This window comes from Euleptes europaea, chromosome 3 (assembly GCF_029931775.1).
Source record: "Euleptes europaea isolate rEulEur1 chromosome 3, rEulEur1.hap1, whole genome shotgun sequence".
In the NCBI taxonomy this organism is placed as follows: domain Eukaryota; kingdom Metazoa; phylum Chordata; class Lepidosauria; order Squamata; family Sphaerodactylidae; genus Euleptes; species Euleptes europaea.
The window spans coordinates 17,639,639-17,666,618 of NC_079314.1; the positions used below are offsets into that span (position 1 = coordinate 17,639,639).

At 48.1% G+C, this 26,980-nt stretch overlaps 1 protein-coding gene across 3 annotated transcripts in view; it reads left to right on the plus strand.

The window, feature by feature from the left end:
- Positions 1 to 14,756, plus strand: part of APLP1 (amyloid beta precursor like protein 1) — a 55,870-nt gene extending 41,114 nt beyond the window's left edge. For 2 of the 3 annotated variants that reach the window (XM_056846210.1, XM_056846211.1), the window contains 4 exons: positions 378 to 445; positions 1,159 to 1,284; positions 12,080 to 12,223; positions 14,604 to 14,756. In XM_056846210.1, the coding sequence (XP_056702188.1) occupies positions 378 to 445; positions 1,159 to 1,284; positions 12,080 to 12,223; positions 14,604 to 14,702 (437 nt within the window). In that variant the 3' untranslated portion in view covers positions 14,703 to 14,756. The remainder of the gene's footprint in view (positions 1 to 377; positions 446 to 1,158; positions 1,285 to 12,079; positions 12,224 to 14,603) is intronic. The other variant, XM_056846212.1, reaches the window with a different exon arrangement.
- The last annotated feature ends 12,224 nt before the right edge of the window (positions 14,757 to 26,980 follow it).

A 26,980-nucleotide genomic window follows, 5' to 3' on the forward strand; every position in this document is an offset into this window, starting at 1 on the left:
GGGGGGGGACAGGGGGAGGGAGATACTTCCCAAGGAATGGAATCTGCCCCTCCAGGTGTGTTCCAGAGGGCATGTTGCCATCTTTTTTTCCCCTCTGAAGCTTTATGCTATAGTTTTGTTTTTTTATTGCACTGCTGCTTTTTAAATTTCTAATTATGGCTGTCTTGGTTTTAATCTTTGCATCCATTCTGCCGCTGGCTGCTGTTTTTAAGATATTTTATTTTATTTTTAATGACACGTTGCGAAGCTGCCTTGTGTGCCATTTTGTGACAGAAAGGCAGGATAGAAATCCTAAATTAATCATCCCCCCCTCAACTGGGGAGTGGGCATTTTAAACCATTAAGCTTCTGTTCCTCACCGGATTCCTTTCTCTACAGCTTCTGGACTGGCAGAATACGACTACCCAACTAGTGACAAAGCCTTGCTGTATGAGTACGAGCGGAAGGTAAGTCTGGCCTGAGGGGAATGCTGGCATACCTTTTGTTTTTTATTCGCTGTGTTTCCTGTTGGGTTGTTTTATTTATAACATTTGTGAGCCCTTTTTTTAAGCTCTGGGAGGGGTGTTGCCAAACTCTGGCTTTCCATATGCAGGGAGATCTTGATGTGAAGGCATCTCTCAAAGGAACGATTCCCGAAGTGGACAGTGGGGTGTAGCGGTGAGGGTGTCCGACTAGGATCCGGGAAATCCCCACTTTGCCACGAGATCGACAGGGTCACCTCGGGCCAGTCATAAGCCTAACTTTTCCTGACAGGGTTGTGGTGAGGCTAAACAGGGGGTTAGCAGAGAATTGTGTGCGCTGCTTTGAGCTTCTTGCATGTGTGCATGTGTGACATCGCTCCCGATTTATGGCTATCCTATTAATTAATGACTTCCGAAACGTCCTGTCAATAAAAATGTGATTGAAAGTGAATCCTGAGGTGCTGCCGTCGCGTGGTGGGCTGTACCGTATTTGCGTCTGCCTGCTCTGTATTGTTTCTGTCAGTCCCAAAAGGAGAGAACTAAGAGGGGAAAGAGATGGTTCCAGTGGTCAGGGCCAACATCTCCATGCGGTTCAGAAAGGAGGAACATTTATTTACCCACAGTCCTCTTGTGTCTCCCTGTTACACCCACCACCTCCACCCCCAGATCCTAAAGTCATTTTCTCTCCTTCGCCATAGGTTAATGTGTCTGCCTCGGACCTCAAAGGCCTGGTGTACAAATCCCAAGAGATCCAACGGGACGAGTTGGTAAGTGGCTCTGGAGCCAGCCCGAAACAGCTTCACCTCGCCTTCCCACCTGGCCAGGTGTGCATCCCCAGCCCCGTTATCTTCCTCTTCTGTGTGTTTCCCCTTCCCCTCCATACTTGTACGTGCAAATTCAACCCGCTCGTCCGTACAAACTGAGAACCAGATGAAGCAGAGTCTTTCCCATCTTGTTGTTGTTGTTGTTGTTGAAAACAACCCAGTGAGAGCCAGTGTGGTTAGGGATGCCAGCTTCCAGGTGGTGGCTGGAGATCTCCCGCTATTACAGCTGACAGGCGACAGGGATCAGTTCCCTTGGAAAAAATGGCCGCATTGGCAATTGGAATCTATGGCATTGAAGTCCCTCCCCTCTCTAAACCCCGCCTTCCTCAGGCTTCACCCCCAAAATCTCCAGGTATTTCCCAATCCAGAGCTGGCAACCCTATGTGTGGTGTAGTAGACAGAGTGGTGGACTAGGACCCTGGGTGACCCAGGTTCAAATCTCTACTGGAAGCTTGCTGGGTGACCTTGGGCCTGTCACAAACTCTCAGCCTGGCCGACCTCACAGGGCTGTTGTGAGAAAATAGAGGAGGGGAGAACAATGTTCTTCTAAAAGCTGCTTTGAGTCCCAACAGTGGGTAGAAAAGTGGGGTATAAATAAATGTGTAAATGCAAATGCATGTAAAAACTTGGCGCTGACCCCTCCCTCTTCAGCCATTCAGGCTGTCCCAAACACTTCGGTTTGAGCAAATGCAGGAATAGAGTGGGAACGGGAGCTTATTTGCGTTCGTTCCTTAAAGTCATTTTGCATCAGCCGGCCGAAGGCTTTCGGCAACAAGGCCTGATCCCCACCTGAAAAGTGATTTGGGGGCAGCTTGAAACACAGCAGTGTGGGCAGGCTGAGCTCCATTGTAAGTCTTTGCGTGAACTGTAATGGTTCCCAGGGCTTTGGTTGTGGCATAATGTGAATGTCTGTGCGCGCACAAAAATGCACTTTTGGGGTGGGGCGGTTGGTTGCACAGTGAGAATCGTCAGTGTATAGAATCATAATCATAGAGTTGGAAGGGGCCCTACAGGCCATCTAGTCCAACCCCCTGCTCAATGCAGGATCAGCCTAGAGCATCCCTGGCAAGTGTTTGTCCAGCCTCTGCTTAACGATTGCCAGTGAGGGGGAGCTCACCACCTCCCTAGGTAGCCGATTCCACTGTCGAACAACTCCTACTGTAAAAACATTTTTCCTAATATCCAGCTGGTACCTTTCCTCCCACAATTTAAACCCATTATTGCGAGTCCTATCCTCTGCTGCCAACAGGAACAGCTCCCTGCCCTCCTCGAAGTGACAGCCCTTCAGATACTTCAAGAGAGCAATCATGTCCCCCCTCAACCTCCTCTTCTCAACATTCCCAACTCCCTCAGCCTTTCCTCGTAGGGCTTGGTCTCCAGGCCCATGATCGTCCTCGCTGCTCTCCTCTGCATCTGCTCGATTATGTCCACATCCTTTTGAATTGAGGTAGTACAGTGGTAGCAAAGCAAGAGGGCAAGTGACCATCAGGGGATCTCTAAATGTATTTATCTACTGCACTTTTCCCCACACCTGCTAAATTTCTTTGCTTTATTTCATCGGAGTGGTTAGAGTGTCATACTGGGATCCAGTAGACCCAGGTTCAAATCCCTGCTCTGGCAGTGAAGCTTGCCGGGTGACCTCGGGCCCGTCATACTCACTCAGCCCGGCCTGCCTCACAGGGTTGCTGTGATGATAAAACGGAGGAGAGGAGAACAACGTAAATGGCTTTGGGTCCCCACTGGGGGAGAAAGACAGGGTATAAACAGGGTTGCCAACCTCCAGGTGGGGCCTGGCGATCTTCTGCAATTATACCTGGTCTCCAGACCACAGATTAGCCCCCCTGGAGAAATGGGCAGCTTTGGAGGGCAGGCTCTTTGGCATTATACCTACCTGAGGTCCCTCCTCAGGCCCCGCTCCCAAATCTCCAGGAATTTCTCAACGAGGGTTGGAAACCCTAGGTATAAATGAAGGAGATAAACAAATGTGTATAGCCGCTTCTTGAAAATGGACCTCCGTGTGAACCACATGAACACATGAAGCTGCCTTATACTGAACCAGACCCTTGGTCCATCAAGGTCAGTGTTGTCTACTCTGACTGGCAGCGGCTCTCCAGGGTCTCAGGCAGAGGTCTTTCACATCACCTGCTGCCTGCTCTTTTCAACTGGAGATGCCAGGGATTGAACCTGGGACCTTCTGCATGCCAAGCAGATGCTCTACCTGAGCCACAGCCCCTGCTGTGGGTATTGCAGAGCTTGAAAAGGTGCAGGAAAGAGCAACCAAAATGATCAGGGGACTAGAGCAACTATCCTAGGAGGAGCCGTTAAAACGCTTAGGGCGGTGAAGGGGAGACATGATAGAGGTCTATAAAATTATGCATGATTTGGAGAGAGTGGACAGGGAGAAGCTTTTCTCCCTCTTTCATAATACTAGAACATGGGGTCATCTGCTGAAGCTGGAGGGTGAGAGATTCAAAAGTGATCAAAGGAAATATTTCTTTACACAACGCATAGTTAAATTGTGGAACTCCCTGCCTCAGGATGGGTGGTGATGGCTGCCAACTTGAAAGGCTTTAAGAGGGGAGTAGACATGTTCATGGAGAAGAGGGGTAATCATGGCTACTAGTCAAAATGGATACTAGTCATGATGCACATACCTGTTCTCTCCAGGATCAGAGGAGCATGTCGAATATATTTGGTGCTGTGGAACACAGGCAGGACAATGCTGTCGCAGTCGTCTTGTTTGTGGGCTTCCTAGAGGCAGCTGGTTGGCCACTGTGTGAACAGACTGCTGGACTTGATGGGCCTTGATCTGATCCAGCATGGCTTTTCTTATGTTCTTATGCCTCCCCCTCCTCCCTGTGGCAAGTGCCAGAAGCACCCCAGTTACAAAACGTTGGTTTTGTTGGGCGCCTGGGGTTTCCAGAATCACACCTAGTAATTTTTGTAAAAGTAGGACCTCCTGATTCTCTAGGCAAAACACCGAGGCTCTGGCCCCGCAGAGTTCTACACAGCCATGGGGCACTCCTCTGGATCGCCCTGCCAGATGTTTGGCACTGTCAAAGCGAACGATGCCAATCTCTCGGTATGTGGGGGGGGAAGAGAAGATGATGCTTGGCTTCAGCCACGCCGCCCCCCCTCCCTGCCAAAAAGGGGAAATCGCTGCCATTTAAGGTGGCAGGGCCAACCATCTGTTCGGCAGGTGTGCGTGAGGTTTTTGCAAAGGAATCAGATTGCCCAGATGGGGAGGGAGGGTTTCTTTTTTCTTTTGCTTCTCCTTCTTTTGCATGTGTGGACAAACCACCTACATGCACAGCCCAGGATCCCCCTGTCTGGGGCGGCTGACTCTTCAGCCCCTCTGACTTTGGGACTCCTTCGCGACTGGTATGGGGGAGAGAGAATTCCATCTGCTCCGGGTGATTTATGAGTTTAATCTCTGCCTTTCCTCCCCCCCCCTTCTCTTTTGCTCTGAAATGTCTTCCGAAGACGAGACGATTCAGAGTGTGCCATTTCCGCAGATTTATCACCTGCACTGAGGGAATGGTGTATCTCCCCAGCATTGTCTTCTTTGTCTCCGACAGATGCAAAGCACTCATTTAACTTCTCTGCAATGTTTCTGCCTGTCTTAAGTGCTCTTTTTTACATCTTGATGGTCTAATGACCCAAGCAATTCTCCTTGGCAGGCTTCCTCCCTCTAATGCATCCCTTTTAAAATTCTTATCATGGGCTTTTAGAGCTCTACCAAGATGCTTCCAGTGTCTCCTTTGTTTTTCTCCCCCTGCCTTTCACACACATAACTTTCGTATTAGGTTTAAACAGATAGAATCTCAAATCTTGAGGTCCCTGCATTTAGGATTTTATTCCTTCCCCCACCCCCCTTATGAAGGACGTTTTAAAATGCCGTGCAGTCATTTTCTGGCTCTTTATAGTGAAATGCTTAATTTAAAAAAACACCATAACCCTCTGTTGCCTTATTAATTGCACAGAACCTACATGAAGTTGGGAGTCCGTGTTCAAATCCCACAATGTGCGATTTAGCTACTGAAAGCAGCTTTAGCCGCCTCCCCATATGGGGAAAGGAAAGGGAGGGGGTTCGTTCTTTTTCCAGACAGTTTCCCTGATCCAAATGTCATCTGCAGCTGCTTTAGCCCTTTTCTTTTTTACCCCATATGGATTTCAGAGCAACTGGGGCGGGGGGAACCAGGTTTTTGGTTTGCCAAGTGGTGCCCCCCACCTTCCCATCACTGTGATCCCTGTCTGTATTTTCGGTTTCATAAGAACATAAGAAAGGCCCTGCTGGATCAGACCAAGGCCCATCAAGTCCAGCAGTCTGTTCACACAGTGGCCAACCAGGTGCCTCTAGGAAGCCCCCAAACAAGACAACTGCAGCAGCACCATCCTGCCTGTGTTCCACAGCACCCAATATAATAGGCATGCTTCTCTGATCCTGGAGACAACAGGTGTGCATCATCACTAGTATCCATTTTGACTAGGAGCCATGAATAGCCCTCTCCTCCCTGAACATGTCCACTCCCCTCTTAAAGCCTTCCAAGTTGGCAGCCATCACCACATCCTGGGGCAGGGAGTTCCACATGAACTAGTTTGGTTTTTTTTAAAAAAACCACAAACCCTGACATGTTCTTGTTGTGTGCATGTGTGTACCATCAAGTCACAGCTTACTTATGGCAACCCTGTGGGGTTTTCAAGGCAAGAGATGGTCAGAGGTGGTTTGCCTGCCTCCACGTGGGGTGAGAGAGTTCTGAGAGAACTGTGACTAGCCCAAGGTCACCCAGCCAGCTTCATGTGGAGGAGTGGGGGAACAAACCCGGTTCTCCAGATTAGGGTCCGTTGCTCTTAACCACTACACCAGGTTGGCTCTCATGTTCTTGGTGTCACAAAGTTAATATTGTCAAGAGAGGGAGAGAAAGAGAGAAACCCATGGGTTGGGCCCAGTGGAAGAAATGCCCACCAGCAGAATAGAACGTATGAACACATGAAGCTGGCTTCTACTGAATCAGACCCTTGGTCCATCAAAGTCAGTATTGTCTACTCAGACTGGCAGCGGCTCTCCAGGGTCTCAGGCGGAGGTCTTTCACATCACCTACCACCTGATCCTTTTAACTGGAGATGCCGGGGATAGAACCTGGGACCTTCTGCATGCAAAGCAGATGCTCTTCCACTGAGCCACAGCCACAGAAGAAGAAGAGTTGGTTTTTATATGCAGACTTTCTGTACCACTTAAGGGAGAATCAAACCAGCTTTTACAATCACCTTCCCTTTTCCCCCCACACACACAACAGACACCCTGTGAGGTAGGTGGGGCTGAGAGAGTGTGACTAGCCCAAGGTCACCCAGCTGGCTTCATGTGGAAGAGTGGGGAAAACTAACCCAGTTCACCAGATTAGTGTCCGCCACTCATGTGGAGGAGTGGGGAATCAAACTCGGTTCTCCAGATCAGAGTCCATCGCTCCAAACGACCACTCTTAACCATTACACCACGCTGGCTCTCAATAGGACTTTCTCACCTCCCTTTATCTAACCACAGCCAAAAGGGCTCCCCCGGAAAGCTGTGCTTCTGGGAACAACAGGGGACCACCCTGCCGCGTCGTCGTCCCCCCCCCCCCCCCCGGAACACCATGAAGGGCAAATCTGCAATCGAAAGGAGAATCCAGCAAAAAGCTGTTAGTGGGAATATCTAACACTGGATCCAACCCCTTGTAATTTCTTCAGCGCACACTGGCTTTTGTACAGGAGATGCTTTTTTGTGCGTGCACACACACACACACACACAAAATAGCTGACCTTATTTTCTGACTTTTCCTCGGTGCAGTAATTGCGCCTGTTCTTAAAAGTAGGATTCATTTCCCAGCATATTGCTGCCCCAAGCATTCCCTTGAGCGCTTTCTTTTCATGTCATTGTCATAACATGTGTTTTTTTTTTTGTTTTTTTTTAAATCAGTTTCTGGGTCCTGTGTTTGGTCTATTCAAGGAATCGGACCGATGGCGGGGCTGTGCAGCTTCTGTTCTCTGTGCTGCTTATTGGGGGGGGGCGCTCTGGGTATAATAAAAAAGCTGCAGCCGGGAGGGGGAGAACAGTCTCGTTTTTATATACAGAGAGGTTGTGTCTTTTTTTTTTTTGTGGTGTTTTTTTAATGGAGAGAGTTAAAATGTGTGTTCCTTCACTTTCAGCCAGAAATAATGCAGGAAATTCTTGGATATTTGTTTCAGTCAAATGTATAAGTGAGAACTGGCACATTGTATTGGTTAGAGTGCTATAGCTGGGCCAGAGAGACATGGATTCGAATCCTTCTAGGATTGCCTGGTCCCCCCTGGCAACCAACAGGAGATTTGGGGGGGGGGTAGGGTGGCAAGATCCAGGTTGGGAAATTCCTGGAGATTTATGGGTGGAGACTGAGGAGGACAGGGACCTCAGTGGGGTACAATGCTATAGAGTCCACCCTCCAAAGCATCCATTTTCTCTAGGGGAAGTGATGTCAGTAGTCTGGCAGTGAGGTGTAATTCTGGGGAACCCCCAGGTTCCACCTGGAGGCTGGCATCCCTAAATCCTCCCTCTGTCACAAAGCCTTGGGCCCGTCGCGTGTTCTCAGCCTAACCGACCTCACAGGGTTGTTGTGGAGATAAAACGGAGGTAGAACCACATATACCGCCCTTTGGCCTGTGGAGGAAGGAACAGGAAATGAATGAATGAATAAACAGGGCCCGAGGTTGCTAAGGGAAGGGATGTGTAGCGGTTAGAGCGTCCAAGTAGGAGCTGGGAGACCTGGGTTCAAATCTCCCCCTCACCACAATACCCTGTGGCCAGTAGCTGTCGACTTCGCCGCTGTCGCTGGTTCCAGCAGTTCCGATTGACGTCTCTGGGAGAAACGTGTGAGTCTGCCACCTGGAAGCAGCACTGCGAGCAAAGCTTGCCCACCACGAGTTGTGGCTTCTGATGTTGGGGGTATGTTTTAGTACCTCCTCGCAGGGCTCCTCGCAGCCCCCTCATTTTCAAGTCAAAGAGAGCCATCCCGAGGGGAGCAAACACATACCAATGTGGCACCCATCTTTTTTTAAAAAAATATCTCCTCTCTACATTGTATCCTGTCCCTTTATCCAAGGAGCTTTGGAACCAGGTTTGCCCTTCCCCTGTTTTCTCCTCTCAACAACAGCCCTGTGAGGTGGGTTAGGCCAAGAGAGTGTGGGACAGAGTGGAGATCTGCAACCCGCTCGTCTTCCAGTTCTTAGCCCAGCCTTCTAATCCCTACACGATGCTGGTTCCTAATTTAATGAATGTGCTCTAGGCCTGACATTGAGCTAGGACCCTGTCCCAAATGCCTTTTTTTCATAGAATCATAGAGTTGGAAGGGACCACCAGGGTCATCTAGTCCAACCCCCTGCACACTGCAGGAAATTTACAACTACCTCCCTCACACACACACCCAGTGACCCCTACTCCATGCCCAGAAGATGGCCAAGATGCCCTCCCTCTCATGAACTGCCTGAGGTCATAGAATCAGCCTTGCTGACAGATGGCCTTCTAGCCTCTGCTTAAAAACCTCCAGGGAAGGAGAGCTCACCACCTCCCGAGGACGCCTGTTCCACTGAGGAACCGCTCCAACTGTTAGAAAATTCTTCCTAATTTCTAGATGGAAACTCTTCTGATTTAATTTGATTTTGTTCTCCTTCAGAGCTCTGTCGTGGGGCATGAAAGGACGGTTCCTCCACCAGCCTATATCCAGCATTGTGGCTACAAGTTACATTCTAAGTAAAATACCGCCTCCGCTTACACTTACCCACTTCAAGAGAAAGCGCTAGGAAAACCCTGGCCTCTCCCAAGTTTTTCTTGTAGCTGCGGCCCTGCTTCTGAGCATGTGCAGAGTACCTTTCCCACACTACTTGGCGCTGAACCGATTATCATTTACAGCTGGTTCCTCATATTCTTATTCTCTCCCCCCACCCCAATATATTTTACTGTTCTCACGATGACTCGGAGAATTCCAGATTCCCCCATTAGAATCGGTTGATTCTCTGCCCCCCCCCCCCCGCATCTGTTGCAGTATTAAACTTTAGTTACACCTTGGTTCCTGCCTTCTCCGTACATGGACTTATTTTACTCCATCTTTTATTTTTTACAAGAGGTTTGCTGGCATCGGATTACTCGGCAGGAAGCAGAGAAGTTACACTGATCCGGCTGCTTCTCTGCGGAATCCCAAAGCATAGAAAATATATCCTGTAGAAGTCCTTTTTCCCCCTTCTTCTATATAACGGGTACCTTCTCCATGACTGAGGTCATCTCTCTGCTTCATGTCATGTTGCACGTCTTAGTTCATGGATTTTTTTTTTTTAAAAAGTTGCATTCCAAGATAGAGTCGTTTCGGCTACATTTCTCTGGTTTGTGGTCCCAAAAGGCCTTGAGAAATCAGAGGCCGGAATACAGTTCTCTGTACGCAAAGGCAAACCCCAGGAACCAATTAATCCTGTCTAATCTCGCCACAGGTCTCCTTTTGTTCTCGGAGAAAGCAGGCGACGACAACTTCCCAGTTCACGCGCACTGTCAGCATTGATGCTCAAAATGCATTTTAATCAGTTTGGCAGGATTTTGAAGTGGGGCCATGTGCCTTAGGAAGATACATTTTTTAAACCCCAATATTACATTCTACAAACTTCAGTATCCTCGGTGAAAATGGCCCCCGGGATGGGGGGGGCGGGGAGGAGAGACGGGAACGCTGAGAACAAATCCCGTTTTTATTTCTGCTCTTAGCGCCCGATGAACGCTGTGGGGATCAAAAGCTTACCGAACACTTTGCAGCGCTCTCCGTAATCTTTACCTAATCCCTTTTCTTCGTCCTGCTAAGTAGCACCTTTTTGTGTGCGCGCAAATTCCTTTCCCGTCTTCATCCCCCCAACAGCCTGGCGAACAAGGTTCGCTTTTCATACTTCGACTAATAAAAAAAACTGTGAGAATGAGCGATGCGCTCAGGGCTACTTTGTCAGAGCTTACGAGGTAGCAACAAACACGCATTTGCCGCAGGCCGAACATCCAGCCAGCAGCCGCTGTTAATCCTAGCACACTTGTAAACATAGCATTGTGTGCTTCCAGATGCATGTTTGACTTACTCAGTCTTTTAAGAGTTACAGGTGTACCTTGAAAAACGTAGGTGTGGAGCATAAACAAAAGAATATGTGAAACATCTTTAGCCTATGCAGAGCTGCTAATTGGGGGTGGTGGTTTACATAATTCTGGGGGCCCAGTAGGGATGCCAACCTCCAGGTGAGACCAGGGGATTCCCCCCAAGAATTACAGCTCATCTCCAGACTACAAAGAGAGCCAGTGTGGTGTCGATAGAACGACTAATCTGGTAAACAGGACCAAGAGGTGTTTTATGAAAAAGAGAAACCATTTCATCAATATGTTAAGGTTTAACAATAGTAATATTAAACGGCAGAAAAGTTAATGGTTGTTGATGATAAAATTAATGATGGCAATGGTAGCTGATGATAAAATTAATAAGGTAATGAAACTCATATTTATAACCATAACCTAGGAAAGCAATCTTAATTTTAGCAACCATGCAAAGTATGTATGATACAGTAATAGACTTTTTGATGTTTTTATAATTTGTATTGTCACATTTTTCTTTTTCCCTTCTTCCCTTTCTTTAACTCTGTTACCCCCCTTTTTTTACGAAATATATATATTTTTTTAAAAAATAGTTCTCTTAGAGTTCTCTCAACCCCACCAGCCTCACAAGGTGTCTGTTGTGGGGAGGGGAAGGGAAGGTGATTGTAAGCCAGTCTGATTCTCCCTTAAGTGGTAGAGAAAGTCGGCATATAAAAAACGACTCTTCTGAAGAAGAAGAAGAAAATGGCTTCTTTGGAGGTCCCTGTCCACTGTCCACTGTGGTCCCTGTCCTCCCTAGATTCCATCCTCAAATCTCCAGGAGTTTCCCTACCTAGATCTGCCAATCCTACCCCCCATCCCTCTCTGGTGGCCGGGAGGACCTGGTAACCCTAGGACCCAGGGAGATGGCTGAGGGATAGTCACAGCATACCTGTCCTAATTGAGAATGCTGTGTGGGGTGGTCTGAAGGAGTGGAAGGGGAGGAAGAGGGCATCTTTGTCCGGCAGCTCTTCGCACACCCCAAGTGTGTGACCAGTGTGGTGTCGTGGTTAAGAGCAGTGGTTTGGAGCGGTGGACTCTGATCTGGAGAACCTGGTTTGATTCCCCACTCCTCCACATGAGCGGCGGAGGCTAATCTGGTGAACTGATTTTGTTTCCCCACTCCTCCACACGAAGCCAGCTGGGTGACCTTGGGCTAGTCACAGCGCTCTTCGGGGTCTCCCAGCTCCACCTACCTCAAAGGGTGTCTGTTGTGGGGAGGGGAAGGGAAGGTGATTGTAAGCCGGTTTGAGTCTCTCTTAAGTGGAAGAGAAAGTCGGCATATAAAAACCAACTCTTCTTCTTCAAACAGGGACTTGAACTTGGCTTTCTTAGCCTCACAATCTCACATACTTGCCTTAAATGTGGAAGATTCCTTGTTTTGTAGCCTATAGTGGTTGGGCCCGCCCCTGCATGATTCGAGCACTAGCCCTGTCCAGCATTAGTGTCTGAAGGGAAGTTTTCAGTATGGGGTGAGGCTAAGCCCTCTTTCTGTACGGGTCTGCCATGTCACAGCCCCCCCATGCTGGTCCAGTTGTAGGCACAAGGGGGCCTCTGTCGGGGGGGGCAGGGATTTGGGGCAGAGGAAAGGGGGCTGAGACGGCGTATTAAAACCTCCCCGGATCTTTTCCTCCGCAGGAGCCGGACACCTTGGTGACCATCAACCGGGGCGCCCTGATCGGCCTTCTGGTGGTGGCCGTGGCAGTCGCCATGGTGATCATCGTCAGTCTCCTGATGGTCCGCCGGAAGCCCTACGGGACCATCAGCCACGGCATTGTCGAGGTAAAGTTGGAAGGGCCGCTGTGTCAAACCCAACCCCCTCCTGTCCAAAAGGCAGGACTGAGTGTCTCCCCCAAGATCAACATCTCAGTCCATGGTGTACCACAAGCGAGGAGCAGAGCAGATGCGCCACAGAAAGTTGTTAGCAACAGAAGTATAGCGTCCAGATCACGCAAAGTGATGGTATCGCTTTTCTCTGCTCTGGTTAGACCTCACCTAGAGTACTGTGTTTGGTTTCGGGCACCGCAATTTAAGATGTAGACAAGCTGGAACGTGTCCAGAGGAGGGCAACAAAGATGGTGAGGGATCTGGAGACGAAGTCGTATGAGGAAAGGTTGATGGAGCGCTATATGTTTAGCCTGAAGACTGAGAGGGGGATATGATAACCATCTTCAAGTACTTGAGGGGCTGTCATATAGAGGAGGGTGCCGAGTTGTTTTCTGTTGCCCTAAAAGTTCAGACCAGAACCAATGGGTTAAAATTAAATCAAAAGAGTTTCCGTCTAGACATTAGTAAGGATTTTCTAACAGAGCGGTTCTTCAGTGGAACAGGCTTCCTCGGGAGGTGGTGGGCTCTCCTTCCCTGGAGGTTTTTAAGAAGAGGCTAGATGGCCATCTGTCAGCAATGCTGATTCTGTGACCTTAGGCAGATCATGAGAAGGAGGGCATCTTGGCCATCTTCTGGTCACTAGGTAGTTGTGAATTTCCTGCATTGTGCAGGGGGTTGGACTAGATGACCCTGGTGGTCCCTTCCAACTCTGTGATTCTAGTGGAAGACAGTTAAGCCACGCACTACATGGTAGAAACACCCACAGCTTTCCTCAGTCTGATCTGGCCTGACAGGAAAGCTCCCTCTGAACCCAGGTAAGGCTAACAAGCCCACCCTGGACAGAAGCCATTCCCACACATCACTGTTTACACACACACACATGTGCCTTCTATGACATGTGAATCCGGCCATCACAGATACATTTTTGGGCACAGACTTGCCTCGTGTTATTGCACTTCACTTTATTGCGCTCTGCAGATATTGGGTTTTTACAAATCGAAGGTTTGTGGCCCCCCTGTGTCGAGCAAGTCTATCGGCACTGTTTTTTCCAAACAGCATGTGCTCGCTTTGTGTCACATTTTTAGCAATAAAGTATTTTTTAATGAAGGTATGTACATTGGGGTTATTTGTTTTTTTAGACATAATGCTATTTCACACTTAATAGGCTACAGTATAGTGTAAAGATAACTTTTATATGCACTGGGAAACCAAAATGTGTGTGTGACTCGCTTTATCGCGATATTCGCTTTTTGCGGTGATATGGAACCGAATCCACAATATCTCTTGAGGTAGGCCTGTATATGTGGGGAGGGGCTGGGGCTCAGTGGTAGAGCATCTGCTTGGCATGCAGAAGGCCCCAGGTTCAATCCCCCGGCATCTCTAGTTAAAGGGACTAGGCAAGTAGGTGATGTGAAAGACCTTTCTCTGCCGGAGACCCTGGAGAGCCGCTGCCGGTCTGAGTAGACAATACCGACTTTGATGGAACAAGGGTCTGATTCGGTATAAGACAGCTTCATGTGTTCATGTATGTGTTTTTGTATTTGCTTAACTGTCCTTGTTCTTGTGTGTGTGTGTGTGTGTGTGTGTCCCCATACATACAAAGGAAAGGATCCTGGGAACTGTAGTTCAGTGAGTGGTAATGCGGTTAGAATGCTGGACCAGGATCCTGGGAGACCCAGGTTCGAATCCCCGCTCTGCCATGGAAGCTTGTAGAATGACCTCTCTCAGCCTAATCTCCCCCCCAGAATGATTGTTGTGAGGATAAAAAATGGAGGAGAGGAGAATAATGTAAGCCACTTTGGGTCTCCGTAAGTAGTGAAAGGCGGGATATAAATAAAGTAAATAAACACTGAGAGCGCCAGCGCAGTGTACTGGTTAAGAGCGGTGGTTCAGAGCGGTGGACTTTGATCTGGAGAACTGGGTTTTGATTCCCCGCTCCTCCACATGAGTGGCGGACGCTAATCTGGTGAGCCGGGTTGGTTTCCCCACTCCTCCACACGAAGCCAGCTGGGTGACCTTGGGCTAGTCACAGCTCTCTCAGCCCCACCTACCTCACAGGGTGTCTGTTGTGGGGAGGGGAAGGGAAGGCGATTGTAAGCCAGTTTGATTCTGCCTTAAGTGGTAGAGAAAGTCGGCATATAAAAACCAACTCTTCTCCTTCTTCCGTGTCGCACTATGGCTCCCAGAATTCTCTTTCCCCCACACCACTTCAGACTCCCCTGGTTTTTCTCCCAGCACTTCTGTGGTCTTGTCAGTTGGAGGGTCTCAGTGGTCCCAGTGCCACATTTGGATATTTTTTAACTCCCCTTCTCTTTCTCCCCACCCCACGCCGCAGGTGGATCCTATGGTGAGCCCCGAGGAGCGGCAGCTGAACAAGATGCAGAACCACGGCTACGAGAACCCCACCTACAAATTCTTTGAGGAGATGAACTGAGATCCTCGGTGCTACAGGCGGGGCGGGGGGGGAATGTGGTGTCACTGGGGAGGTGGGCGTGACCATGGGGGTGGGTGGGAGGGGGTGGTATCTACAGGGGGAGAGGGGTAGGTTCTCCATGCACTTTCCCCACTGACCTTCTCTCCCTCTGCCCTGGCTGAGCCTGGTCTCCTTGCCCTCGCAGTTCCCTTTTGTTCCTCCCGCCAGTTGCCATATCCCTCTCTCCGCGTACCTTTCTGGCCTTTACGGCTCCCATTGCTAACCTCCCTCCCCCCACATCCTGCAGCCTCCCTCCCCACACATCCTCCACCTTCACAATTCCTTAGGGCCTCCTCCCCAACCCCGGTACTGCTGATCTTGGGTGCCACCTCCAGGTATCTCTGCTCGTCCGGCTACCTCCGCAAAGCACCCGGACCCCTTGTCGAATCTGCAGTATCTTCATGCAAAATCGGATGGGGGGGCCCACTGAGGACCACGCCTGCACCATAACAACTCATGCGCACACATTGCTAACCAGCGCTCAGTTGCTTGGGACTGTCACACGAGCATCCTCCTAACCGTACACTGGGCGGACTGTAGCTTTGACACTTAGAAGTCCGTCGCCTCCAAATTCCGCGTACGGCTAAGGCTGCATTCCACCAAGCCACTGCCGTTCCCCCGACCCATTCTGTCAACCGCACTCATTTGTAACTCTTTTATTTTGTAGCTTATGCACCAGATAAGCGCACCATGCACACTCAGATCGCCCCGTCGCCAACCTCGCCGGCCTCCCGCTTAAGAATCCACTTCTGCCTACTCTCGCTTGTCTCTCTCCCTCCCTCCCCCTGCCTTGTATTATGCTTCCTTTTTCCACCCCTCACTAGTTGCACTTAATTTATTGGAAAGCCAGCTGTGAGGGTGATCCGCAGCGGGTGAGCCCCTCCACTCCCCTTGTTCTGGGTTAACTTCCGTCAGCACCTTTACTGACTAGTTCAGGGAGGAAGAAGAGAAGATTCAAGCTCTCCTCCCCCTTGGCTTCCACTCCTTAACGATGCAAGGGAGACGGGTAGAGTTGCTGAAAAGAGACAGAGGGCTGGCTTTTGTCCATCCTGGCAGTTCCTTGGCTTGGCAGTAAGGTCAACAAATGTAATAGAAGCGGAGGGTCCCTTATCAGGCGAGAACAATTTTGCCCTCTGCGAGCGGGGCATTTCCCCGATGGTGGAACCTCGCCGGTCACCACAGGGTGCCACAGCGTGGCATTTATCGTCACCTTCCAAAGATCTTTGGGCAACGAGCCATCTTGGCACCATGGAAGGGGGGGACAGTGGGCCATCGGGGCTGGATTACCTTGTAATGGCATCCAGCCAACAAAACTGGAGGCTAGGAGATGCTCTTCGTTTCTCTGGCTTCTGCAGGGTTGCCGTTGGGGAGCTCGTTAAGGAAATAGACTACGTTGGTTGACTTACACTAATGGAGCTTAGGGGGTAGATTTTGCAACACTATCCGGGGGGGGGGCAGATTTTTGATTTTGTTTGTTTCCCAAGACCTAATCCCCCTGGACAGCCATTGGGGGGGAAGGTCTACCCATGAAGGGTTGCCAGAGCCCGACCCCCCAATAGGGTTAGCACCCGTCTTCCAGCTGCACAGTAGGAGGAAGGTTTCCCCTGCTGCAGAAGGAAACCAGACATTTGGAGACCCTTCCTCCTGCCTCGCGGAGCCCTGGAAGAAGCAGGACTGTAGAAGCTAGAACTCCCCACACACACACATACACACAGGATGCAGGCAGACAGACCACCTGCAACCTCCCCAATTCCTTACCAGATTCAGTAAGGATTCCTTACTTAGATTCGGGAAAGGAAGAATGTAAGGTTTTGAGCCCAGAAACACTCTCTGCTCTGTTACTACATTGTTTGCCAATTCACTCCCTGTCTTTCCTTGCCCCCATTTCTGTTTCGTCCTTGCTCCTTTTTTTTTTTTTTTAAGCTGACACTCTCGAAATCAAGATGCAAATATGTCAAACCAGGAAATGGATTTCAATTGCCAGCCCTCCCACCAAACTAATAAAATATTGTCACTTCTCTAACCCCAGTGCTGGGCCTGGTCTCTTCTGTGCAGGGCGGCGGGGAAACAGAAGACAAGAGATGGTAACGGGCTTGCAAAGGGGAAGAAGAGTTGGTTTTTATATTCCGACTTTCTTTACCACTTGAGGAAGAATCAAACTGGCTTACCAACACCTTCCCTTCCCCTCCCCACAACAGACACCCTGTGAGGTAGGTTTGGCTGAGAGATCTCTTAAGAGAGCTGTGACTAGCCCAAGGTCATCCAGAAGGGTTCATGTGTAGGAGTGGGGAAACCAACCCGGTTCACCAGTTTAACATCCGCCGCTCATGTGGAGGAGTGGGGAATCAAACCCCGTTCTCCAGATTAGAGTCCACCGCTCCAAACCACCGCTTTTAACCACTACAGCATGCTGGCTTTCTCTGCTCTAAAGCATGTGGCGGGCTAAGGGAGGAAGCATTTGGAGGGCTGAGGGAGGAGAAAGGCTTTGTTCACACAACCGTTTTTCTTCAGTGCTGTTACCTGTGGTCCCATAGATGCGTTCATCACAGGAATGCACCATTCAATCAATCAATTCATTTATTGCGGTCAACAGACCTAAACCAATTTAAAATTCAGGGCGGAATGCACCATTCAGATGACGATTTACATCTGTGAAAGAGTGAAGAACATCAGAAGAGCCCTGCTGGGTCAGACCAGTGGTCCATCTAGTCCAGCATCCTAGCTCACACAGTGGCCAACCAATTCTTCTGAAGAGCCAACAACTGTACATAGAGGCTGAGGCCTGCCCCCTGATGTTGCCCCTTCCCCACCTGTTCCACCTGAACCCTCAAGGTGGCAGCGCAGTAGACATTAATGTTCATCGGTTGCACCAGGGTTGGAATTCATGCCAGCATAGTTTCCTAAGCATTACATGGATGTCAAAAACTGCAAACGCCACAGTTTAAGAACATCAGAATAACTGTCGAAGGCTTTCACGGTCAGAGTTCATTGGTTCTTGTAGGTTATCCGGGCTGTATAACCGTGGTCTTGGAATTTTCTTTCCTGACATTTCGCCAGCAACTGTGGCAGGCATCTTCAGAGGACTAACACTGTCCTTCAGTGTTACTACTCTGAAGATGCCTGCCACAGTTGCTGGCGAAACGTCAGGAAAGAAAATTCCAAGACCACGGTTACACAGCCCGGATAACCTACAAGAATCAGAATAACTGCTGGATCAGACCCGTGGTCCATCAAGTCCAGCATCCTGTCTCACTCAGCGGCCAGCCAGTTCCTCTGGAGGGTCAACAACAAGGCATAGAGGCCTTCCCCATATATTGTCTCCTGGCACTGGGATTCAGAGGTTGACCACCTCGGAATGTGCCGGTTCCCTTCAGCCACCCTGGCTAGTAGCCAGCGATAAACCTATCGTCCATCAGTGTGTCTGTAATGGCAAGACCAAGCAGCAGGGAAGGATGTTTTCATAATTGTTTTGTTGCAGCACAATTCAACGGAGGGCGGTTCACACATTCAGCGATGCACAAATGGGCTGGCACAGGGACGATTCCCACACAATGGCACCTGTTGCCAAGGACCAGATGTTTAACCAGGAGCTATGCTTCTTGGCTTCTGAGGGCAGAGGGATGGAGACACAATGGTAATCCGGTGCCCGGCTCAAGTGGGAGGAAGCGGAAGACTTCCTTGTGTTCTCTGCCCAGAGCTTTGCCAGGACTGAGGCCTCCAAAGAAGAAGAAAAGTTGGTTTTTATACGCTGACTTTCTCTACCACTTAAGGAAGAATCAAACCGGCTTACAATTCTTCCCCTCCCCACAACAGAGACCTTGTGAGGTAGGTGGGGCTGAGAGTGACTAGCCCAAGGTCACCCAGCTGGCTTCATGTGTAGGAGTGGGGAATCAAACCCGGTCCACCAGATTAGAGTCTGCCACTCGTGTAGGAGTGGGGGATCAAACTCGGTCGAGTCCACCGCTCCAAACCACTGCTCTTAACCACTACTCCACGCTGGCTCTGAGGGGAAGGGGGAAAAGCTGGCACAGAAGAAACAGCATTCAGGCCAAAACCAGTTCTGAAGTATGCGTCCTCTCCTCTGATCCAGCAGAGGGGAGTGGCGACACATGAAGCTGGTGTATGGGGTTGTAGGACTTAACCCCTGCATCAAGAGGTGGCTTCACAAGGCCCAAGAACCGGCCAGAATGAAATGCTAACAATGGCTCCTTAGAGGTCTAATTTCTCAAGGCGGCAGCTGTGGAGTCTTCTTCCCTCACGTTCAAGTTGCATGCCCCACGGTGCATCCAGGAGGCTTTGCCCCCAAGCCTTTTTGTTTTACCAGGAGGCCTATTGCTTTTTCACACCATACTTCATTTTGTGTGCCTCTTATGAGGGAGAGGGGCAGCCCTGTCAGTCTGGCACCAAAACTGAAGTCTGGTGGCACCTTGAAGACGAACATAATTTCAAGCTTCGCAAGTCAGCAGCTCTTGCTTCAGCTGGATGTTGGAATGAAGGTTGTAAGTCTTCAAGGGGCCACTACCCTTCAGTTTCATTTTAATATGGAGTTACCGTCATGCTGTTCTATCACAGAGCCGCTAAGGCAGATTTTTTACTCTGCTGCCTTTTTAACCACGTAGAGAGCCCGAGGGACCCCTAAATCTTGGAGGGCTGCTGCTGTAAGGAGGAGTGACCCCCCCCAAAAAAAAAACAGCTGCCGAGAAGTAGAGGCCAAAGCTGACCAGCCATTGGGGTATGGGATTGATGTTTAGTTGCTGAGCAGAGGTGCGGAGATGAAACAATAATCCACTGCCCAGAACCAGTAGAAGTAGGATTGCCAGCCACAACCTGGAGGCTGGCAATCCTACTTCTACTGGTTCTGGGCAGTGGATTACATCTGATCTCCAAGTGACAGAAATTAGTTCTCCTTGAGAAAATGGGCGCTTTGGGAAAAAAACTGAACAGTTTTTTTCTCCATGTACAACTGGATGGAGTCTAGGGTTGCCACCCTCCAGGTGGTGGCTGGAGATCTCCTGCTACTACAACTGATCTCCAGCCGATAGAGATCAGTTCCCCTGGAGAAAATGAACGTTTTGGCAATTTTTTTTTTTGTAAAGAGTTTTATTGTTAGGAAGTACAAAGAAAAAACAGAACATCACAATTAAACATGGGGGAAAAAAGATACATAAATTTACATAGACCAAAGGGAAAAACTAAAATCAAGACTACAAAAACCCAAGAAAGAAGCCATGCATGAACTTCATTTGCTAACCCCAATGGGGGCATCAATACATTCAATTAAATTATCTGCTCATTAAGACATAAAATATTGGTTTACCTAATTAAATTACTTATATTACAGTCAGAGATTTTCCCGAAATGAAGTAACAAATTACCCCACACCTTATTGAATGCTTCCTTCACCTTACAACCTTGAATTACTCTGATATTAGTATTTTTTTCCAAAATCATAAACATTTTTATTTTCTGTCGCCACCTGTCCAACGTCATATTTTCTGCCGTTTTCCAATTTGCAGCAATTACCAACCTTGCTGCTATAATCAAAAAACTTATTAATGTTTTCTGTATACAATTCCGATTTTCATTCAAAAATAGATTCAAAAGAGCAATCTGCACTGTGGATTCTATTTTTTCTTTGGTAATTGCCTCAATTTCCTTAAAAATTGCTTTCCAAAATTTTTGTAAACTGGACAGTTCCATCACATATGAATAAATGTACCAATTTCCCCTCATCCTCTCCAACAATTCCTATCTACTTCCTTATTTATACAATGTAATTTTTGTGGGGTAAACTACCATTTCTGCAGTACTTTTATACCATGTTCCTGAATTTTCATGGATATCAATTTAAAAGGGGGTCTTTTAAAAATTCCCTTCCACTTCTGCTTTGGCAATTGAACTCTATGGCATTGAAGTCCTTCCCTATTCAAACCCCCGCCCTCCTCAGGGTCTGCCCCCAAAATCTCCAGGTATTTCCCAACCCAGAGCTGGCAACCCTAATGGAGGCCCCAACTAGGTTGAGCCTGTGGACCCTTTTGGAAACTTGAGGACATTGAGGTCATTTTTTCAGGGAGGTTTGCAGCGGTTTCACTTTTGTTTTGCAACGCTGCTAATTTTTTATTTTTCATGACTGCTTCGAATTTGAGGGGGGGAAACCACTTCATCCCCGCATTAAGTCAAACCTGTTTTGGTCTGTTCTTTCCTTTTGCTACGCGGTTTCTGGCACAGATCTCCATGAAAAACTCCCTGGGGTCAGATGTATTCTCCCCACCCATGCAGGCAAATTTCTCCTCCCTCCCCGGCACGCGAACGGTGATTGGACAAGGGGAGTTTTGTGCTCCGACAAGTATCGCAGGCCACCTTTCCACCTCCGCAGAAGTCTTCCGGATGGAGATGTGTGCGTTTCCTCTTCATAGGAGTGCCGTGCGGCGCATAGCTGCTGCAGATCGCGCTCTTTGTTCTTCGGAGAGTGAGTGCCGTGGCTTTGCTTGCAGGGGGTATGTTTAGGAGATCGTGCCTGGGGGACAGCTTCCCTCCAAGGCAGGATGGATCGGCATGCTGCAAAGGGGAGGGAGAGTGTTTGGCCATTTATGCATGGGAGGTTTTGCCTTGGGTTTGCCACTCTTTAGATGTACATTTCCCCATTCAAATTCTCAAAACTCTGCTTTGGGGGCTTATGGTTGAGTTTTGAGAATTCGGATGGGAAAAATGTGCATCCTAAGAGAGCCAAATCCAAGGCAAAACTCCCTCCCGTCACCATTCTGAGGAGGGGCGGCCAGTCTGCTCTGGGTCTCCCTCCTCTCCCCCTTCCCCCCATGCATCTTGTGCATCCCCAACCTGGTAAAAAAACAGAACAAAGGAACTATGGAAATCTTGGGAAAGTGTGTGGATCGGCATGCTGCAAAGGGAAGGGAAGGGAGAGTGTGCATCCAGAGACAATCTAGAGAGAGGCAAATCCAAGGCAAAACTCCCCATACATTCGGTTGCATGAAAGTTGAGTCAAGCGGTTTGGTCTCCTGAGCGCTCCCACCAAGGCTCGCCCCCAAGGCTAACAGCCCTCTTGGATGGAAGTTCCTGGCACTGGATGGCCGGAGCTGTACTGGGGGGGCACAACGATGACCGTCTGTCAAAGTCTGGGAAATGGGGGGAGAATCGCCAAGTATGGGGGTGGGGGGAAACGGGGAGCATGGTAAATAGAAAAATTATATAAGGAAACCAGAGGGACTGGTGCTTGTTTTTCTGCACTGGGGCCGTGTCCACAGAGGTGAACAACACAAGGTAATCCACTGGGAGGAGTTGGGGCGGAGTTGGGGGCGGGCATAAACAATGAGCTTATCAGAAGGGGAGGGCTCCAGCAAAGGGGCAGACCAAACCGTTGTAGAATACTGCCTGCTTTGTTCCCATGAAAGACCAAAACTACTTTGGGATTGACGGGATGATCCGCGGCCATGAAAAGAAAATTAAGTCGGTTTTTTTTTCCTCCATGGCAAGAGAGCAGCAAAATCGTCCATGAAAAGTTGGCTGCCAGAGGCAGTTTTATACACTGTGCATCCTCTTATGACAGAGCAGCTTTTTCCAAATCTGTGTGCCCTGATGACACACAGGTGATCCCTCCTGATTTATTCAGAAGTATCTCCTGTCTCAATGAAGTACAGGAAAGCTAGGATTCGTGCTTTCTTTTGGGGGAGAAAGAAAGCACTGGGAAACATATAGGCACCGCTGCGGGGAATCACTGAGCTAGGATCAGGGGTATTTCCATTCTGATTGACAAATAGGGTTGCCAACCTCCACATGGTGCAGGAAAGGCTGGCAATAAACAACTGACAGAACTAGTGATATAACAAAGTGTATTCAGTGCAACAAATAGGACTAACAAAGCTGTGTACAAAATATACACAAAACTCTTTCAAAAGTCCAAAGCAGGTACAATTGTCCAAGAAATGCTATGATAAGGATGCAACAAGAGACATCTTCATGCAGAAGTTGATAGGAAGACGATCATTTCTTTTTCTTCTTCAGTTCCGTTCCCTCCAAACTAAAGCAGAAAACAAAGCTCCAACCTGTCCCTTTTCATTTGTTGTTCCTTGTCTCCAGGGCATCTCTAAGGTTGGTCCGTTGCTTTGCCCTTTCTTATCTCAAAGGTCCCAAGCAAGTAATGAAGCAAGTAATGCCAGGTTAACAATATTGTCTATAAAAGACTAATCATATATGAATTCTTGTTTCAGATGCCTCTTCTACCTGGCATCTGAAACAAGAATTCATATATGATTAGTCTTTTATAGACAATATTGTTAACTAGCATAAAATCACAATATTTATTATACATCTGATATAAGAAAGATCTTGTACCTTTTTGATACTCTGTATGTGTACACTAGTTGGTGGATTGTATAGTTTATAGGGATGTGTTGACAATTTTTGTCACAAAGAATTTGCATCTATATCAAGTTGCGACTGTATTTTTTGGGTTGTAACTAACTTTTGTACAGCAGTGTCTATTCTTTGCTAACTACCTGGAGGCTGGCAACCCTAATAACATTGTCACGTGCATTATAAACATTTATATCCTCTCTACCATAAAAGATGGTTCCCAGGGCAGCCAAAAATATATATAAAAGCCCTGAAAAATCACACAGTCCAAAGAATCACCAAAAAAGGAGCTCAAAATAGTGCGTTGGTGGTGACATTTAATTGAAAAAGTACCTAAGACTGGGTCAACTTTGCAATGGGGTGACTGTACAACCATAATATTCAGAGCCTGCTAGCAGAGTGAATGCTTCCAAGGTACAGTTGCCATTTCGTGCAAAGGGATCTACAGATGGATTTTCTGTGTGTATGCATACAAGCTTTGGTACATGGCTTCAGGAAGCATGCACCAAAATTGTACATGCATAGAAAATCTGCCCATGATCCTCTGCACCCAACATGGTGACTACTGAGGCTGCCAACTGGCCCAAAAAAAGACCTGCATTAGAACATAAGAAAAGCCATGCTGGGTCAGGCCAAGGTCCATCAAGTCCAGCAGTTTGTTCACACAGTGGCTGACCAGGGGCCTCTGGGAAGCCCCCAAACAAGACGACTGCAGCAGCATCCTGCCTGTGTTCCATGGCACCTAATATAATAGGCATGCTCTGATCCTGGAGAGAATAGGTATGCATCATGACTAGTATTCATTTTGACTAGTAGCCGTGGATAGCCCTACCCTCCATGAACGTGTCCACTCCCCTCTTAAAGCCTTCCAAGTTGGCAGCCATCACCACATCCTGGGGCAGGGAGTCCCACAATTTAACTGTGTGTTGTATCCTGCCCCTTCAATAGGGTTTTAATGAGCAGAAATGGGTAGCTGAAGTTTTTGTGGCATGGAAGGGAATAAGGTCACATAATTGCTGCTGATCGAATTGACATTAAAAAGACAGCTAGAGAGACCATGCTCATCAGGAACATTGCATGTAGCACATGCTTCCGTTAGTCTTAATGTCTGAAAATGTCTAGTGAATACTCAGCACAGGTACTCAGCACAGGAGCGAATGAATATTACAAAGTGCAAATATTTATATAAATCGCTGCAACATAAAACATAGAGTCACAACTATACACTTATTGACACAAACAACCTAAATAATCTGTCCTACTATATACAATGTCTGTTACAACAATCAGGCTGGAACAAACCAGACTGAAGATTCAAAATGTAGGTGTGGTCCTTAGGTTATATTCAATCATCACAGGGAAGTCCTTAGTTCCTCTTCAAGCTTTTAAATAGTGTTTCTGACGTTACCATAAGATGATGCCAAAAATGATTGTTGTAACAGACATTGTATATAGTAGGACAGATTATTTAGGTTGTTTGTGTCAATAAGTGCAAAAGTTGTGATATGTTATATGTTGTAGCGATTTATATAAATATTTGCACTTTGTAATATTCATTCGCTCCTGTGTTGATTTCCAAACCTTCTAGGTATATGCACAGTGGTGTCTTTTTTCTTTCCAGCCTCCAGGTACTAGCTGGAGATCTTCTGCTATGACAACAATGTTCATGTGTTTTAAATAGCTGAGTAAGGGGCAGAAATCCAACAGGTGTAGCATCCCTCTGCCTGGAGATGCAGTGGTAGAAAAGGTTTCTCCTGCTGCTGAAGTCCAACTCTTCAGGCATTGTTAAAGACACAGGAAGGGGGCTTTGCCCCCCACCAGCAAGAGCTAGCAGTCCTTCTGCTAGCTAACAAGCAGGGACATGAAAGGGCCAAATGGATACGAGGAAAATCTGGAATTACTGCAGGATGCAGTTAAGGAGTTTCTGCAGGAGAGGTCCCCTTAACCGCATTTCCATGGGATCAGACTGGCCAGGGAGCATCTTGATTTGCTCCAGGCCAAGAAAAGCTTCATTTGCCGATTTAGACAAATCAGTCCTCTACTAAAAGCACAAGAGCACGGAAGGCTGGGTTATTTTTTTTTTCCTGGTTAGATGAGATAATTCTACTCTCTTCCTCTCATAAACATTGGCATAGATCCAGGGATTTTAACTTCATCTCCCTTGACGGTAATCACAGAAATTATTGTTGTGCAACAAGCCAGTACATCCCGGCTAAAAATGCACACAGGCTTCACACTGTTATTGTCTAGAGCAGGCGTCAGCAAGCATTTACCATTAGAGAGTCAAACGACATCAAAAAGCAGAGTGAAAAATCAACAGTGCCAATATGAGAAAAGCCATTTTGCATAACTTGAAACACACAATTTAAATGGCGGCTAATGGACACGTGGATCCATCCATTAAGTTTCCACAGACCAAATATCGGTCGCTGCAAGTTATTTACGAGGAAGGGGCACACGTAGGATTGCCAGCTCCAGGTTGGGAAATATCTGGAGATTTTTGGGGCAGAGACTGAGGAGGGCGAGGTTTGGGGAGGGGAGGGACTTCAATGCCATAGAGTCCAATTGCCAAAGCGGCCATTTTCTCCAGGGGAATTGATCTCTATCGGCTGGAGATAAGTTGTAATAGCAAGAGGTCTCCAGCTAGTACCTGGAGGTGGGCAACCCTCGGCACACGTGAGGTCTCATAATAAGGAATCATTATACAGAGGATCACTGTGCACTATTGTTTTAGGGTCCTGGCATAAATCTGTGCATGGTTTGCAAGAGCAATACTGGCAAGTGGCAACTGTCTCCCCTCTATCACTTCCCTTTCTATAAAGCATCTCAAAGAAGCCGTTTCACCCCATCAAAATCTTTTCCTACCATTCTCTTCACAGCCTGGTGATTCAAGCACACCTTAACTTACAGATTTCTTTTTCAAAAGCCATCGGTTGCAGATCCTGTTCTAGAGTAAGGAACCAGCCAGGAAAAACGGCCCTTTCTGTGCTCCTATCCAGATTTGCTCTGGCCAGATCAACAGGTGGAGCATTTCCGGGGTAGAATGTGCTCACCTGTTAATGACCACTGTTAAAGCCACAGCCCCATGGGGTTGATAGGGAAATTAGCACTCCTAAAGCCATGTTTACTTCGAACGATAAATATCTTAATCAGTAGGGCTTTAATCTGTTGCCTGAAACCAACCAGCTTCTAGATTTTTTAAAATGTTTGTTTGAAACAGTCATTTTTTCTTCTTGGTTTAATCCCTAGATGGAATTGGTTTTGCCCCCCTAATGTGCTTTGTGGATTGCAGCAATGGATTAGAGGGTAGCCCGGAAATATAAAACAGGGTCATCTTTCAGAATTAAGCTGGTGCATTGATTGTCATCGGAATTAGTTTGCAATCTGTGTGTGGAGCTGCCCAGCCAATATCTGTGTGCCATTTGTAGCACTGGCCAGCGTGTTCAAAACTGTTCCATTTGAGTTGGCAACTTTCCAGTTTACCCTCTGCTTCCTCTCCTGTGTCATCGGGCTTTTGCTGAACTCTCGCAGGGGAAATTCTTGCCCCCAGTTAACCATCTGGATCTCACTACGCTAGAGCAGTCCTGGCTCTGATCAGCCGACCCATTCCTGGGCGGGGCCTTTTGCCTAGCTGGCCCAGGAAGAGCAGAAGACAACCAACCTTTTCTCAACTAGTCCCTCCAGACTCCGATCCAGAAAATCCAGTCCAGTTGTCTAACCCCCTCACCCCTTATCTGGGTAAATGTATAAAGGGCAGCCCTCAATCTGCTTTATCTGGCAGAACGGGTTGGATTTGGCTTGTATACAGGGGACAGGTGAGTAAGGGTTTTGTCGAGAGGGTTGTCTTTGGAGTGGGCAGAAGCTGCCGT